We start from the raw sequence: 13,393 nt of genomic DNA on the forward strand, positions 1-13,393 counted from the left end.
TAGGGCCAACCTCTAGTGCAAATGATGTTCCAGGCCATGAGAGCAGGTGGATGAGGAGCCTCAGCTGGGTAGTCTGGCCAGGCACAGAGTGGGGTCCTGGCTGGGGAGGGGGATGCTGCGAGTCATGGAAAGGCCTGGATACTGGAATAGGCCTTTAGAGTTTATCCTAAACAGCAAAGCCTGTGAAGGGAGCCCAGGGGCGTAGAAGGGAAAAGGAAGTCACCATCCCGGAGCTCCCTGGACATCCCACCGTCTCTCCGGGACATCCCTCAGCCTCCTCACCCAGGCCCTCCTCTTTCCCGCCTTCTCCCACTGTGCCCTTGACCAGCCCTCCTCTGGTCCTAGCGTGCACCCCCTCGGGGCCTTTGCCTCGTCCATCTGGGTCTTCATTCTTTTCTCCTTCTCTCTGTTGGTTTCTTCTAGTTAACATTTACAACATCAGCATAGTATCCCTGAATCACCCTCTCCAGCCCACTCTCTGCAGCAGTTAGAGCAGGGGCTCTTAACCTTTTTTATTCCATGGACCCTTTGCCAGTCAGGTGAAAACCACAGACCCCTTATTAATCCACACTCGACTGTGTATTATGTAATAAGTATATCACCAGCACAATCCACAAGAATAATGTTTTTGAATTTCAATTCAAGCTCGCGGACTCTTGGTTAAGTACCCCTGCTCTACAGCTTTATGGTGACTCCTTCACCACCTGAACTCTGTCCAGCTGCACCGTATGACTTGCAGTTCCCAGTTGCTCTTTGGGCTGTTTCTCTATTTGTTGTCTTTCTCCTCTCACCCCTTCTCTTGGCCAAGCTCACCAATCAGATCTCCGTTTGGGGTCTTTCCTTGGGAAGCTCCCTGCTCTGTCCTCGACTTAATTAGGTGCTCTTTTCGGGAGCCCCATGAGCTCCCCGTGCTAGGAGCGTTGCTCTAGTGCATTGTCGTCTTCTCTTGTGGGGCAGTGAGTCCCTCAGGGAAAGGAACTGTGTTTTGCCCATTATTGCAGCCATAATGTGGGCAAATGGTGTATGATCAAGATCTGGATTGAATGGAGGATCTAGAGAGAAAGTGACATTTTGGAGCATGGCATGCCAAAACATCTTCCCCAAGTGCAGGGCCTTAAAAGCAAATACCTCCTTTGGTGAAATGCAAAATGTCATTTCTGCCTGTATGGCTATGAGGAAGGTCCCAGGGACAGCCTCCTGGATGACACTGCTGTCCCTCTGGGCTCAGATCAGTCAGGAATGCGAACGCTGGCTCCAAGAAGGGAGGGAAAGGAGTGTGTACAATGCACTTCTTTTTAAAGGTTGCAGTTTCCTCTGCAACAGAATAATTTTAAAAGGTGTCTCTTGGCATTCAGAGGTTGTTTGGTATAGGAACTCTATAAATCAAAACTTAAATCATATAGATGATAAAGGGATAAGAGTCTAAGTGGCTGAAGGTCTTTCAGAGTCAGAGCAATCCCAGAAATCAGGGGCAGAGATTCCCTAAAATGGTTTCCAAGGACTTTCACAAACATTTCTTCAGTTTACAACTGGTCATCAGAAGTACGGAGGAATTTAGGGACTTGCCCAAAGAGAGATGCTTCTGACTCTTAGTCCCATATGCTTTTTTCACCTAATTGTTATGAAAGTTAGAACCAGTGCTTCCCGCTAAAATGAATAGTGAAAGTTACCCCTGTGTTGGAATGGGATGATCCATTCTCTTACACATTTTAGATATTAAGTAGCTGGTTTCCAAGGATTACAATCATAAACTCTCAGAGAACCCTCCCTTGTCCTGTCCTCTCCAAAGTGTTTCTGACATGGGATCTCTCTGCTTGAATACAAAGTGTGATGGGGAACTTGCTACCACACAGGCAGCCCATTCCGTGAATGTCCAGCTCTACTGGTTATAATGGTGATATTTTGCTAAAGGGATTACAATGTTTTTCAGAAATTTCAACATTTTAGAGGTTGACTGTGAATATCTCTTTCTTACTATATCATGTTCATTGATAGCATTTATTCACCTTATTCTATAATTATTTGGGAACTTTGTGGAAGATTGGTAAATATTCTAGGGGATGCTAGATTTCTGTGTTCTTATATTCTACTTAGTGAGCAGATGACAGTAATACAGAAAAGGAATGCCTTTATTTTTGATATAGTTAATTTGGTTAAATACAATCTGGGCACTCTCAGAGCTGAAATGAGTGGTTCTATAAAGATATTGCATCATGATGTTCCATATAGACCCTCATTCAGTCAGTCATCCATTCACCATTCATTCATTCATTCTATAAATATTCTTTGAGGACCTGCAGCAAGAGGATCCTCCAACATGTGCTGAGGTTCATACATAAGATGGGCTACTGCCCCCTAGGATTTAGGCTGAGAAAGCCATGGCAAAAGCCATAGAAATATTTTTTTTGTGCCACTTTTGAATGTAACAGTTTTCTGAGGGACCCCTTTCTTTCTTTCAGCACCACTTGAAAAAGCTGGAAGGCCGCCGCCTGGATTATGATTATAAGAGGAAGCGAGTAGGTAAGATACCAGACGAAGAAATCAGACAAGCAGTAGAAAAATTTGAAGAGTCAAAGGAGTTGGCTGAAAGAAGCATGTTTAATTTTTTAGAAAATGATGTAAGTATTTGAACCAAACAGGAGACTTTAATGTAAATAAACAAGACATTGAATCTATGACTAGGATCAGCATGTTGAGAAACTCTAGGGGCCTTAATTGTTACAGAGTTTCCAGAGTTTTCTGTAGCCATCATCTCCTGCCTCAGAAATGGCCTCAGACATCTGGCAAGTCTTGACTCAGAGCCCTCGGGAAGCCTTTGTTTCTCCCAGGACTTTTTTCTGAGAGAGGAGGCCCTGGGAAAGTAGGGCATTTGGGGGAACTGCACAGTAGATTGTCAGTTTTGAGGCCAAATTGTGTATAGTCTCACAGGAGAACGGAAAGCCCATGTTGGGTGGTGATTTTCAAATTTCCGAGTCCCTGAGAAGCACCCTGTGAGGCCCACCTGAAAGTCAGCAGAGCTCTTTGTGAGCTGGAGGCTTGCTCTCTGAAGCATTTCCTTGTCATGGCGGAACATTCCGGATACAAAAGAGTGACGCACATTTCTCCGCTGTTCTGTAATGGAATCTGTGAATTAGGAGAGCATGAAGTCTTGGGACAAGTCCCACAGAAGTGCTGGTATTCTATTGTGTGTGATTCTCTCCACTCAGCTCTTATTTGTCTAGTTGCAGACAGAGTAAATGGAACCTTAGGGGATAGTAACCCCCGACCAGCAACGTGCTTTCTGAGGCCGTCCGTCTCTGCCCTGGTGGCGAGGGGTCTTGGCATTTTTCAGTGCTCGAGTGGAAGAGGCTTTGGACCCCTGCCTTAAGCCTGGCTTTGGTGCCACCTCGTCCAGCAGTAGCTCTGGACCTATTTGTGAAACTTTCAAATCTGCAGGGATGAATCAGGGGATTTGTTTATCCTCAAACCACATTGTACCTCTAATAGTTTATTAAAAGGTACACCAAGGGCTTTCATCTTTTGATTTTAGTCAAACAAAAAGTACCAAGGACCTTTTAATTGCCATGATGGTATGTGTGAGAATTAAGTCTAGGAGTACAAGGTACTAATGCCAATTTGAAATTTCCCATGCCCATTAAACCATCAAGTACAGAAAAATACACTGTATTATGTTTCTCCTTTTAAAATTTTTCCAGGGTTTTAACATTTTATGGGGTTGTGGGAGGAGGTGTAATAGTTTGCTCTATTTTTCTGTTTTTGGTTTGTCTGTTTTTCTTAAAAAATATAAATTTTCTTTTGAAATTTTCTCCTAGCAGCAGACTATTGTTTTGAGTGCTATATTTAAAATTTCTTTGAAGTATTTAGAAAGTATTTTTAAAGAATTAATTTTATTTTGAAAACTCTGAAACATATGCTTTATACCCACCAAGCAACAAGTCCCCTTTACCCCCCTTCCATCCCTTTCTATCTCTACATATTTGCTATTTTTAGATAGTTCATCTGAGTGGAATGGTTTGAATCGTATATTTGTCTTTATGTGCCTTGCTCATTTCACTGAGCATAGTATCTGCAGGGTTCATCTCTGCTGCAGCATGTCTCAGAACCTCCTTCCTTCTTATGGCTGAGTAATATTCCATTGTTTGTATGTACAATGCTTTGTTTATCCATAGAAACTGTCTTAGATGTATAACACGTGTTGGGTGTACGTCATTCCTTGTGGGGCCTTAGGCCCTGCGCCCAGGGGAGGTGGATGTAAGTTTTCAGGTTTTCTCTGGTGTGTCAGGCATGCTGCCTAACTCATGTGCTTTGTTCATTATCTTCATTCATGAACCACAGTGATCGGTGTTTGCAAAGTATTGCGTTAGGGCAGCCTGTACTCAGCTGTTTGTACCCTTACCTTGGCAGCTGACCCAAGAGACCTCAGTTTCCCCTTCAATATCAATCGGAAGTCAGAAATCATCCCTTCATTATAAAAGTCCAGTCATTTGTCCAACCTTTGACAGTGATGAGTATTCTGCTTGTCACAAATGGGTTACCCCTACCTGCCCCGCTCCACCCCATAAGTAAGAGCTAGTTCTTGACTCACCCATACGGGCCCCTGGCGTTGGTCCTGCAGTGGCACACATTGAGTGTTTACCTAACGTTTCCCAGGGGAGTTTACCTGGAGGTGAGTGGGGCAGTCCTTTCTGCTCTGGGGAGTCTGGGCTGCTGCTCAGCCCAAGGTCTGGCTTCTCCACCTGCACCAGGCAGGCTGCTCTGCTAGTATTGGGGCTGGCCTGGCGACTTCTACACAATCCTTTGCTGGGGAGGTGGGAGGAGACCAAGGTAATGAAGGCAGACCCCTTGCCTGCCTGGCGTTGCCTTTTCATGTGCCGTCTTTAGCTGCAGGGGGCCCTGTTTGCTAGGATGATTTGATTCTTATAGTAATGACGATGTTGGTGATAAAGACATTGGTGGTTATGATGACGAGGATACTGACGAGCTACCATTTGCTGAGCGCCCCACAGTAGAGGCTAAGGGGGTGCTGGTGATAGCCCCTCTGTCTTGACCCACTTGCTGTTACCTTTCCCCTTCTCAGGTTTATAGCCCAGAAAACTCACACATTACTACCTAAGCACCAGGAGACTGTCTTCATTCTCTGCTTGAGGTAACAGCAATTAGAACAAGAAGGGGTCGCCTCGTTCTTTTCCATGCCAGTGTGTCAATGCCAATCTCTCCTGTTGCCCAGGCAAGGGATAGAAGTTCTTCTCCACTTCTCCCATTGTACCTGAAATGGTCATGTCAAAGTGTCCTGGTCCCTGGGGATAAACGGTGGGCATGACTTGGTGGGAGAAAGACAAAGTATCAAAGTGGTGGGGTGGGGCTATGTGTGGAGCCCTTAGCCCTGTCCTTGGCCCTGCTCTGAATGCCAGACCAGGCCCAGTGGTTCTGCAGCCCACTGGACCCTCACTTCTCACTCCCTCTGGGTCACCAAGCATGTGTCCAGCCTTTGACACTTGGCCTCTTTTAGGCATGTCTGCTTCCTTTCATGGTGGAGAACCCTGAATGAGCAGCTGTGCTTCAGCGTGGGTGGTCATGGCCGGGTTTTCTTCTAGGAACTGATGCTGAAACGAAAGATGGCTGCAATCTGGTCTAACCCCAAGGTTAAATCCAGTGGGACTGCAGACCCTGCCCTTGCCTGATGGGCTAGAGAGCCCCTGACCTAGCACCTGCTGGAGACAAGGTGTGCTCCTACATCTCGAGGATGGATAGATGCTGTCAAACTCATGACCTCAAGGGAAACCTGGGAGGTGCTTACCTTCCTCTGCTTATGCTACTGTAGGTTAGAGTTTGGGGGGTGTCAGCCATAGCCTTTATCCCTATCAGGTTCTGACCAATTGAGGACTTGACACATGAAGCCAGATGAGAATGAAGGCTCAGCTCTTTTAATGCTGCAAACACCCAACTCTTGATACTGGCCTCCTGGAAAACTGGCTTGAACCTCAAGTTCAGATGGCACTTTCAGGTGATGAAATAGAAACCCTTAATTGATGAAAGCCCGCCCAGTGTGAGCCACCCCAAGTTGCTTACTCCCATACAGTCTGAGAAGCTGAAACTGGACAAGCAGGCTCGTCTGTCATCTGGCCATTGAGAGCCACCACTTTCTTTTTTTTTTTTTTTTTGAGGCAGGGTAACCCATTGTGCTAATTAAAGCTCTTTCCCTACTCTCATCCCTAGGAGGAGAGGTGAAGAGGGGCTGGAGAGAGGGCGCGGCAGTTTGGTATTGTTTACGAATTCCAAAAATAGATACTGGATTTTGTTTGTAAACTGGCCCATTTTTCTGGGCATGTTAGATTGTATTAGATTCAGAGATTTCACTTTTACTTTATTAAGTCAAGAGTAGGGCTTTTACTTGACCACGTTATTAGGGTGACTTGGTTTGAGTCCCTGACCCCCCCAACTCCTTTGTGGGCTCTGTAGATGGATGCTCAATCAAAGACAGGGAAGTAAACGTGGAGAAGGAGGACACAGAGAGTTTAGTATCGTATGCTGGAGCCCCAGAGGGGAGAGAGCTGAGCCATTCACCTGATAGTTTGCAGCTGAAGAGACCAGAGCCCTGAACAGCTGAGAAAGCCCAGAAAGAAATGAGCGCTGGGGAGAGTGATGAGCCCTGTGCCAGCCTACAGCTGAGATCAGAAGGAGCTGGGACCATGGAGTCTTAGGAGGAAGAGGAAGCCTGAACCCTTGCAGGGTCTGGCAGCCATCTCGCTCCAGCACGTGGCAACAGACTTTGGTGAGGGAAGTAACTTACTGTTTATGGCCTGATGACTGTAAGCTTCTACCCCAAATAAATACCCTTTATAAAAGCCAACAGAGTTCTGGTACTTTGCATCAGCACCCTTTGGCTGACTAATACTGAGGGCTTGGAAGTACTTATCCCAAAGAGAAAGTGAGCAGGAGAGGACAGTGAATAAAGGGAAAGAATTTGGGGTAGTGAGCCTGGTGCTCTGGTGCCACCTGCCCATCGCTGTCTGGCCCAAGCTATTCAAAGGCCAAAATCTCACTCTCCAGGGAGCATTTGACACTTTGTCCAGCCCTCACACCCTGCAGTCCTGGCTGGGACGTGATAAAAGCTGAACCAGATAATGCCTGCAAAACCTGCTTGCCAATGCCTTGCCTGATGTTTGGAGAGCCCTGACTGGAACAAACAGACTTCGTCTTTTCTCAGTCTCCAAATGGAGATTATACAACTATTCCTAGGATTTGGGAATCCCAGGGGTGTGGCCGCTCACCCATCCTCACATCTGTATCCTCCCAACTGAGAAACAAGCAAGGGTATTCAGACAGCTCCTTTTCCCAGAGGACAGGGTTTTTTGGAAAGCCATGTTGGGGGCGCAGCTTGGGCCCGGGCCCACTGTGGGACATCCACCTACCCGTCCCAGCCCTTGGAGTCTAGCCCTGGGAACCCACCACAGGAAGGGGGAAGTGGGCAGAGCACAAAGCCAGGTGCGTGTGTCATCTGTCAGCCACGTCACCAACCCAGTTTCTTAAGAACTAGACAGCCAAGAGCCGGGCCTCTGCTGCCTTCCAGGGCAGTGTCCCAGCACCCAGGGGGCTGATCACACTGACCACATCTGAGGGCTGGAAGGAGGCAAGGGGTGGTGAAAGGGACCCGAGAGATTTGCTCCAACATTCCTAAGCAAAAGTCTCATCTATTTTCAGCAGATTTGGGAATGGGGAGGGGAGGACAAGTCTCCTTTGGCCCTACAATCCAGTCCTCGGTTGCCTTGCCAGTTGGAGACCTTCGAGTGTCACTTCACCTCTTGAGACTGAGTAGCTCCGTTATTCTATCAGCAGTGATCCAGGCAGGAGGTAGTTTGGCCCACCAGCATTCTAGGGATCCCAGAGGGGCAGAATTAGGAATTGATTCCTTCTGCTGTGCCAGGCTGGAACTGGCAGTGTTCCCAGAGGCACCCAGGGCAGCCCCCCGACCCCTTGGAGAAGGGCCACTGGGTCTTCCATAATTAGCTTTGAGGTAGGGGTGCAGGAAACTCTCCAGGTTTGTTCCCAATGTCCACCTCCATTTCTTGGGAATGGTAAATCAACCACAGACCTGTGAACACATCCCCTCTCTCTCCTTCTGTCATTGAAGAGAAGTTTATTTTCACAGCTTGACTAACTGATGTCTGTCTGCCATTAGCAGAACAAGAGGTACTGAACAGAAGGTGCCCATTTCAGACTAGTGGGGCCAAGCACCTGCAGGATTTTCTAGCTCTCTTGGTACGAATCCCCCAGCCAAGGAATCCTTCCCTCACCCATGGGCTCCCAAGACAAGTGGAATTACTAGATCCAAGATTCCTGGTTTTTTTCCCCCATTGGTCTAGAGTAGCATTTTCCAAAATTCTAGAATAACATCTAGAGATATTAATGTATATTGCAGTAGTAATGCCCCTCCAGTGAAATAATTTTGGGAAACCCTAAACAGGTTTTATCACAAGATTTTTCAGTCTTTAAATGCTAATATGCAAGATTAATGTCTAGGGAAATTCCTAGGTGGGGTTACAGTGGAGAGTTTCCCAAAGTTATTTATTTATTTTCTTTTAAATGTTACATTAAAAAAATATGAGGTCCCCATATATCCCCCACTCCCCTACCCTACTCCTCCCACATGAACAACCTCTTCCATCATCATGGCACATTCACTGCACCTGATCAATACACTTTGGAGCACTGCTGCACCACATGGACAGTGGTCCACATTGTAGTCCACACTCTCCCCCAGTCCACCCAGTGGGCCACAGCAGGACACACAACATCCAGCATATGTTCCTGCAGCACCACCCAGGACAAGTCCAAATCCTGAAAATGCCCCCACATCATATCTATTCTCCCCTCTCCCTACCATCAGCAGCCACCGTGGCCACTTTATCCACATCAATACTATAATTTCTTCCCTTACTAATCACAATAGTCCCCCAGCAGAACATCAGTAAGTCCACTCTAATCCATACTCTATTCCTCCATCCTGTGCACCCTGGGATGGTTATGTCCAGTCCCCCTCTACATCAAGAGGGGACTTAGATTCCACATGGATGAAGGATGCAATTCTCCTGCTTGCAGTTGTAGGCACTCTTGGCTCCCTGGTGTAATGGTTGACGTTCTTCACCTGCCTGTTAGCCATCCAGAGTAAGTCCAATAAACTAGAGGGTAGGAGTTGCAAGTCTGCTGAGGCTCAGCCTGGCTGTCACATGGAGAGTCCAGAGATTCAGGTCTCCTGAGTATACACCAATGCAAATGCCAACCACAGGTCTGGTAAAAGTAACAGAAGAGGCATGTGTAGAAAGGTCATATCTAAGTAAAATGCCATCACACTCAGGAACACAAACTCCGAACTAGGGCCAACTGTTATGGCCCTGAACTCCAGAGCCATCTGCCATGACCATAGAACCTGTGGGTCTCTGTAGACCTCAGGAGAACCAGTACCTGGGTTTCCATCTACCTTGGCTGTCTCTGGTACCTTGCTGAGGCGTGCATAAGCATTACCCTTCTGATGACTGCCCGCCTCTTTTTTGGAGACTCATAGCCATATAAACTCACTTGTCTTTTCCATTTCCCTCTTTTATCCAAAGTCAAAAAGCAGTTTTTAATACCTGATATTACAAGTAGGTTGAGATGTTCTGCTGGTCTGAGTTGACCCTTTTATTCAAGGTCTTTTTCTAGTTAACATCATCAGCTTGTACTTACCAAAGTTATTTGACCACATGTGGTAGGTTGAATTATGTACCCCAGAAAAAAAGTGTGCTTAATCTGCATCTAGCCTTTGGGTGTGAACCCATTATAAACAGTCCCTTTGGAAGGTGTTCTTTTTAGCTAAGACATGACTCAACCAAATGAGGATGGGTCTTAATGGTATTACTGGAAGCCTTATGAAGAGAAAATCAGATGGCAGAGCTGGAAGCTCTAAGTCAGCAGGACCTGGAAGAGAAAGGAGAAGACGTCGCCATGTGATGGGAAAGCCAAGGAACCCAAGGACTACTGGCCCACAGGAACACTCCCAATCCTGAGGGAAATGAGCCTTCTAGCCTCTGAAACTGTGAGCTCATACATTTCTGTTTTTTCTGTGTGGTATTGGTCTTAGCAGCCAGAAAGCAAAGATACCATAGAACTCCTCAACAGTCTTACTATTTTAGGGAGATCTTTCATGGGACTAGTGGTATGTGGAATAATACTCCTTAGGAAATACTAGACCAGGAGAAAGCAGACCCAACCAAGAGTGGAAGATCTGAGTCCTGGCTCTGGTTTAGCTTCTGCTGAGCCCCTGGGAAAGTCACTTTCGCTTCACAAGGGCCTGGCAAGTGAGAACACATGAGAACTGCATGTGCACAAGAAATTCTTTAGAAATGTGTAAGTGGAGAATCAAAAGGTAAGGGGCTATTATCCATGTTACACATTTAATTGTCTTCCTCAAACTTTTGCAGAGCAACATGTAATGTGAATCAAGGCCCGGTACAGGAGATTGAGTCCCTCTCTGTCCTGTGTTCCCTGCTGGGAAGCGTGAGGGGCCACGGGGTGGGGCTGCGTTGGGAAGGCAGTCCCAGGCCTTCCACAGCGGGTTCATTACCACCGCAAGTTCGTTCATAGCGTCTCGAGGCCACAACTCCTATCCCCCATGAACAGGGGCTGTTGGCCAGAACTGTCCCATTGTTAGGCCTGGCTTGGTATGAGAAGGGGCTAAAGTAGCTTTGTAGGATGAGTTTCTAGTTGCTGCTATAACAAGTTGCCAAAAAATGTGTGGTTTGAAACAACCCAAATTTATCATCGTACAGTTCTGGAGGCCAAGTCCTAAAATCAAGATGCTGTTATTCCCTCTGGAGGCTCTGGGGAGGGTCGGTTTCCTGGCCCTTTATGCCTTCCAGAAGCTGCCTGCTTTCCTTGGCCCCTTCCTTCATCCTCCAAGCCAGCAGTGTAGCATCTTCAAGGCTCTCACTCTGATCTCTGCTTCCATTGTCACATCTCTGATTCTGTACCTCCAGCCTCCTTTGTGTAAGAACCCTTGCAATTACAATGGGCCCATCTGCCTAGGCCAGGATAATCTCCTGTCTCAGAATTCTTCACTTAGTTACTACTCTATAGTCCCTTAGGCCTTATCAGGTAACATCTTCCCTGGTCAGGGGACTAGAGTGTGGACCTCTTTGGACACCGTTACTCTGGCTAGCACAGGCTCCTTGTGGTTTGATGGGTCCGTGAATCTCCCAGGTAACCCCACTCACTTGCCAGCCACCATTGCCTGGTTCTGGAAGTCTGCATTGTGAGCTGCTGGAGCCGGGTGGAACCCCATCTGTAAGAAGCGGTACGCTTCACTTTCAGAGAAGGGAGCTCGTTCTCCGGAAACTGCTCTCTGCATGTGTTGTGAATTTTTCTTTAGGGCCAGGTTACATGTTGCTCTTAAGTTGGCACCCGGCAAAATGGCAGCCTAGATGTGGAATTCTGTTTCTTCTCATCCCAGGTGAACTTTGCTTAGTCAACAGGTGGATTTAACCAGATTGAGTGATGTGGCGCAGGGAACAAATCTTTTCCTTACTGGGACAGGCCTTGGCTCTTTACGAAGCCCGAGTTTATTGCTCTACCTTGGTTTTGCCTGTCCAGGTATTTAACTGTGCTTTGGGAAGCAGAGACCACCTGCGCTGGCCCCCAGCACAGCTCACTGCTCCAGGTCCCGGGGGTAGCTGGAAGCTTCTGCTTTCTGGTGGGAAGAGGAAGATCACCCACTCATGGCACCCTGTGCCTCCCCTGTTAACAGAGAATCCTACAATTTTAGTAACTTGCTGGAGTACCTACTGTTGCCAGACTCTGCTGTCTCCCCAGCTTCAAGGTAGCCCTGGATTCATTTCCTTCCCAAAGTCAGCTTTCAAAAGGAATAGCTACCAATGAACCTGCAGATTCATAATCTTAGCCACATCAGAGAGGGTAGCTGGGGATCCCCTCACAACCCTACATATGTTTCAGAGAATGTTCATTCAGCTGCCTTTCACCGTTTAAAAATTGTAAACTATCAGACATAGTTCAAAATGGGTATTACAATAAAATTAATAAAGACAGAGAGGTATGGCACAGATTTTACCAAGCATACGACTCTGTGTTATAAGGATGAAAAATTCTTTCTGTTGCAAGTGCCATCACATTAGGCTGTGGAGCTGAACTTGTGGAAAAGCACATCTAAATGCCAAAGAGATGAAACCTAAGAAATCCGTAGGATTTTGTAGGGGCCAGGCTGTCTTTGTTTTGTTTATTGGGTTTTTGGAAATTTAAGGCTAGGATTGTTGGCCTGTTTTTCTAGCCCTGGAGCTCGGTAAAGTGAATGTAACTTGATGGAATCTCATTGTTCAGACGCTGACCACAGTTTGGCACCATGGAAGATCATGTATATCTTAAATGCATATTGAGCTCATGTTTAAAATAGTATAAGTGGGTAAGGAAAATTAAAGTACAGGCAACTAAAGAATGGTTTGCAATGACAAATTAAAACAGTTTGGATCTTCAAAGACCAACAAATCGATGGTTGCTTACACAGGGCGAGAATGCACGAGTGAATAAGCAGGGCAGATTTTCCTCACAGCTGATGATGAAATGAAGGCAGGAAAAGGCATGGAGTCTTTCGGGAAACCTGGGAAGAGCGGGGTTGATTTCGGTGTGTGTCTTTGCTTGGATGTGGAGTTTGTGGGAGCGATGCCAGGCTGCCCCATCACCTCTCGCCAGTGGGTCTGGGGCATCCAGAAATATACGTTTAATGAATCCTGGTCCAGTGGCAGCTCCTTAGATACCTGGAGGGCTCTCTCAGGCCCTCCTGGAAACTGCTCTTTCTCAAATGCATCCCTGGGTCTTCCCGAATTTGCTCGCATGACCTCGCTTTTTTTGGGTTTAACATCCACCATAGATTGGTTGATAATTTAGCCTTGATTTGTGGGAAAGGGAGATGCCAGAGTCTTTATAGTTCATTCCTTTCAGCTGGATGTTTTGGAGAAAATACTTTGTGCTGACAGCGACAAAAACATGGTGGGGGCTGGCAATTCTTTTCTTGACTTCCTGGTTCCCCTTCTTTATCTGAAAATACCTTAATCTACTTTGTTTCTTGATTTAGCTTGCGAGTGCCCACAAAGACCCTTCACTAAGCAAGCAGCTCAGTTACTGAATGTTGGCTGTGCTTGTAACTGGAAAAGCTCTCTCGGTTTTCAGATTCACAAACTTAATAGCATAACAGTCTCCCAAGAATATCATATAATTGGGGGAAAAGCAAGACTTTAATGCATTAAATCAAATTCATATTTTCAAGTTAAGTTGGAAATGTGCCTTCAGCATGTCCAGCCGTGTCCCTCGACCTCTGTGGTCACTGTGCAGGGCTCCGAGGTGAAATGCA

The 13,393-nt window shown here is 46.6% G+C and overlaps 1 protein-coding gene across 3 annotated transcripts in view; it reads left to right on the forward strand.

The window, feature by feature from the left end:
* Window positions 1-13,393, forward strand: part of SH3GL3 (SH3 domain containing GRB2 like 3, endophilin A3) — a 183,445-nt gene that overhangs the window by 133,819 nt on the left and 36,233 nt on the right. For all 3 annotated transcript variants that reach the window (XM_058294748.2, XM_004472084.4, XM_004472085.4), the window contains one exon: window positions 2,460-2,618. In XM_058294748.2, the coding sequence (XP_058150731.1) occupies window positions 2,460-2,618 (159 nt within the window). The remainder of the gene's footprint in view (window positions 1-2,459; window positions 2,619-13,393) is intronic.

This window comes from Dasypus novemcinctus, chromosome 3, assembly GCF_030445035.2.
Source record: "Dasypus novemcinctus isolate mDasNov1 chromosome 3, mDasNov1.1.hap2, whole genome shotgun sequence".
Classification (NCBI taxonomy): domain Eukaryota; kingdom Metazoa; phylum Chordata; class Mammalia; order Cingulata; family Dasypodidae; genus Dasypus; species Dasypus novemcinctus.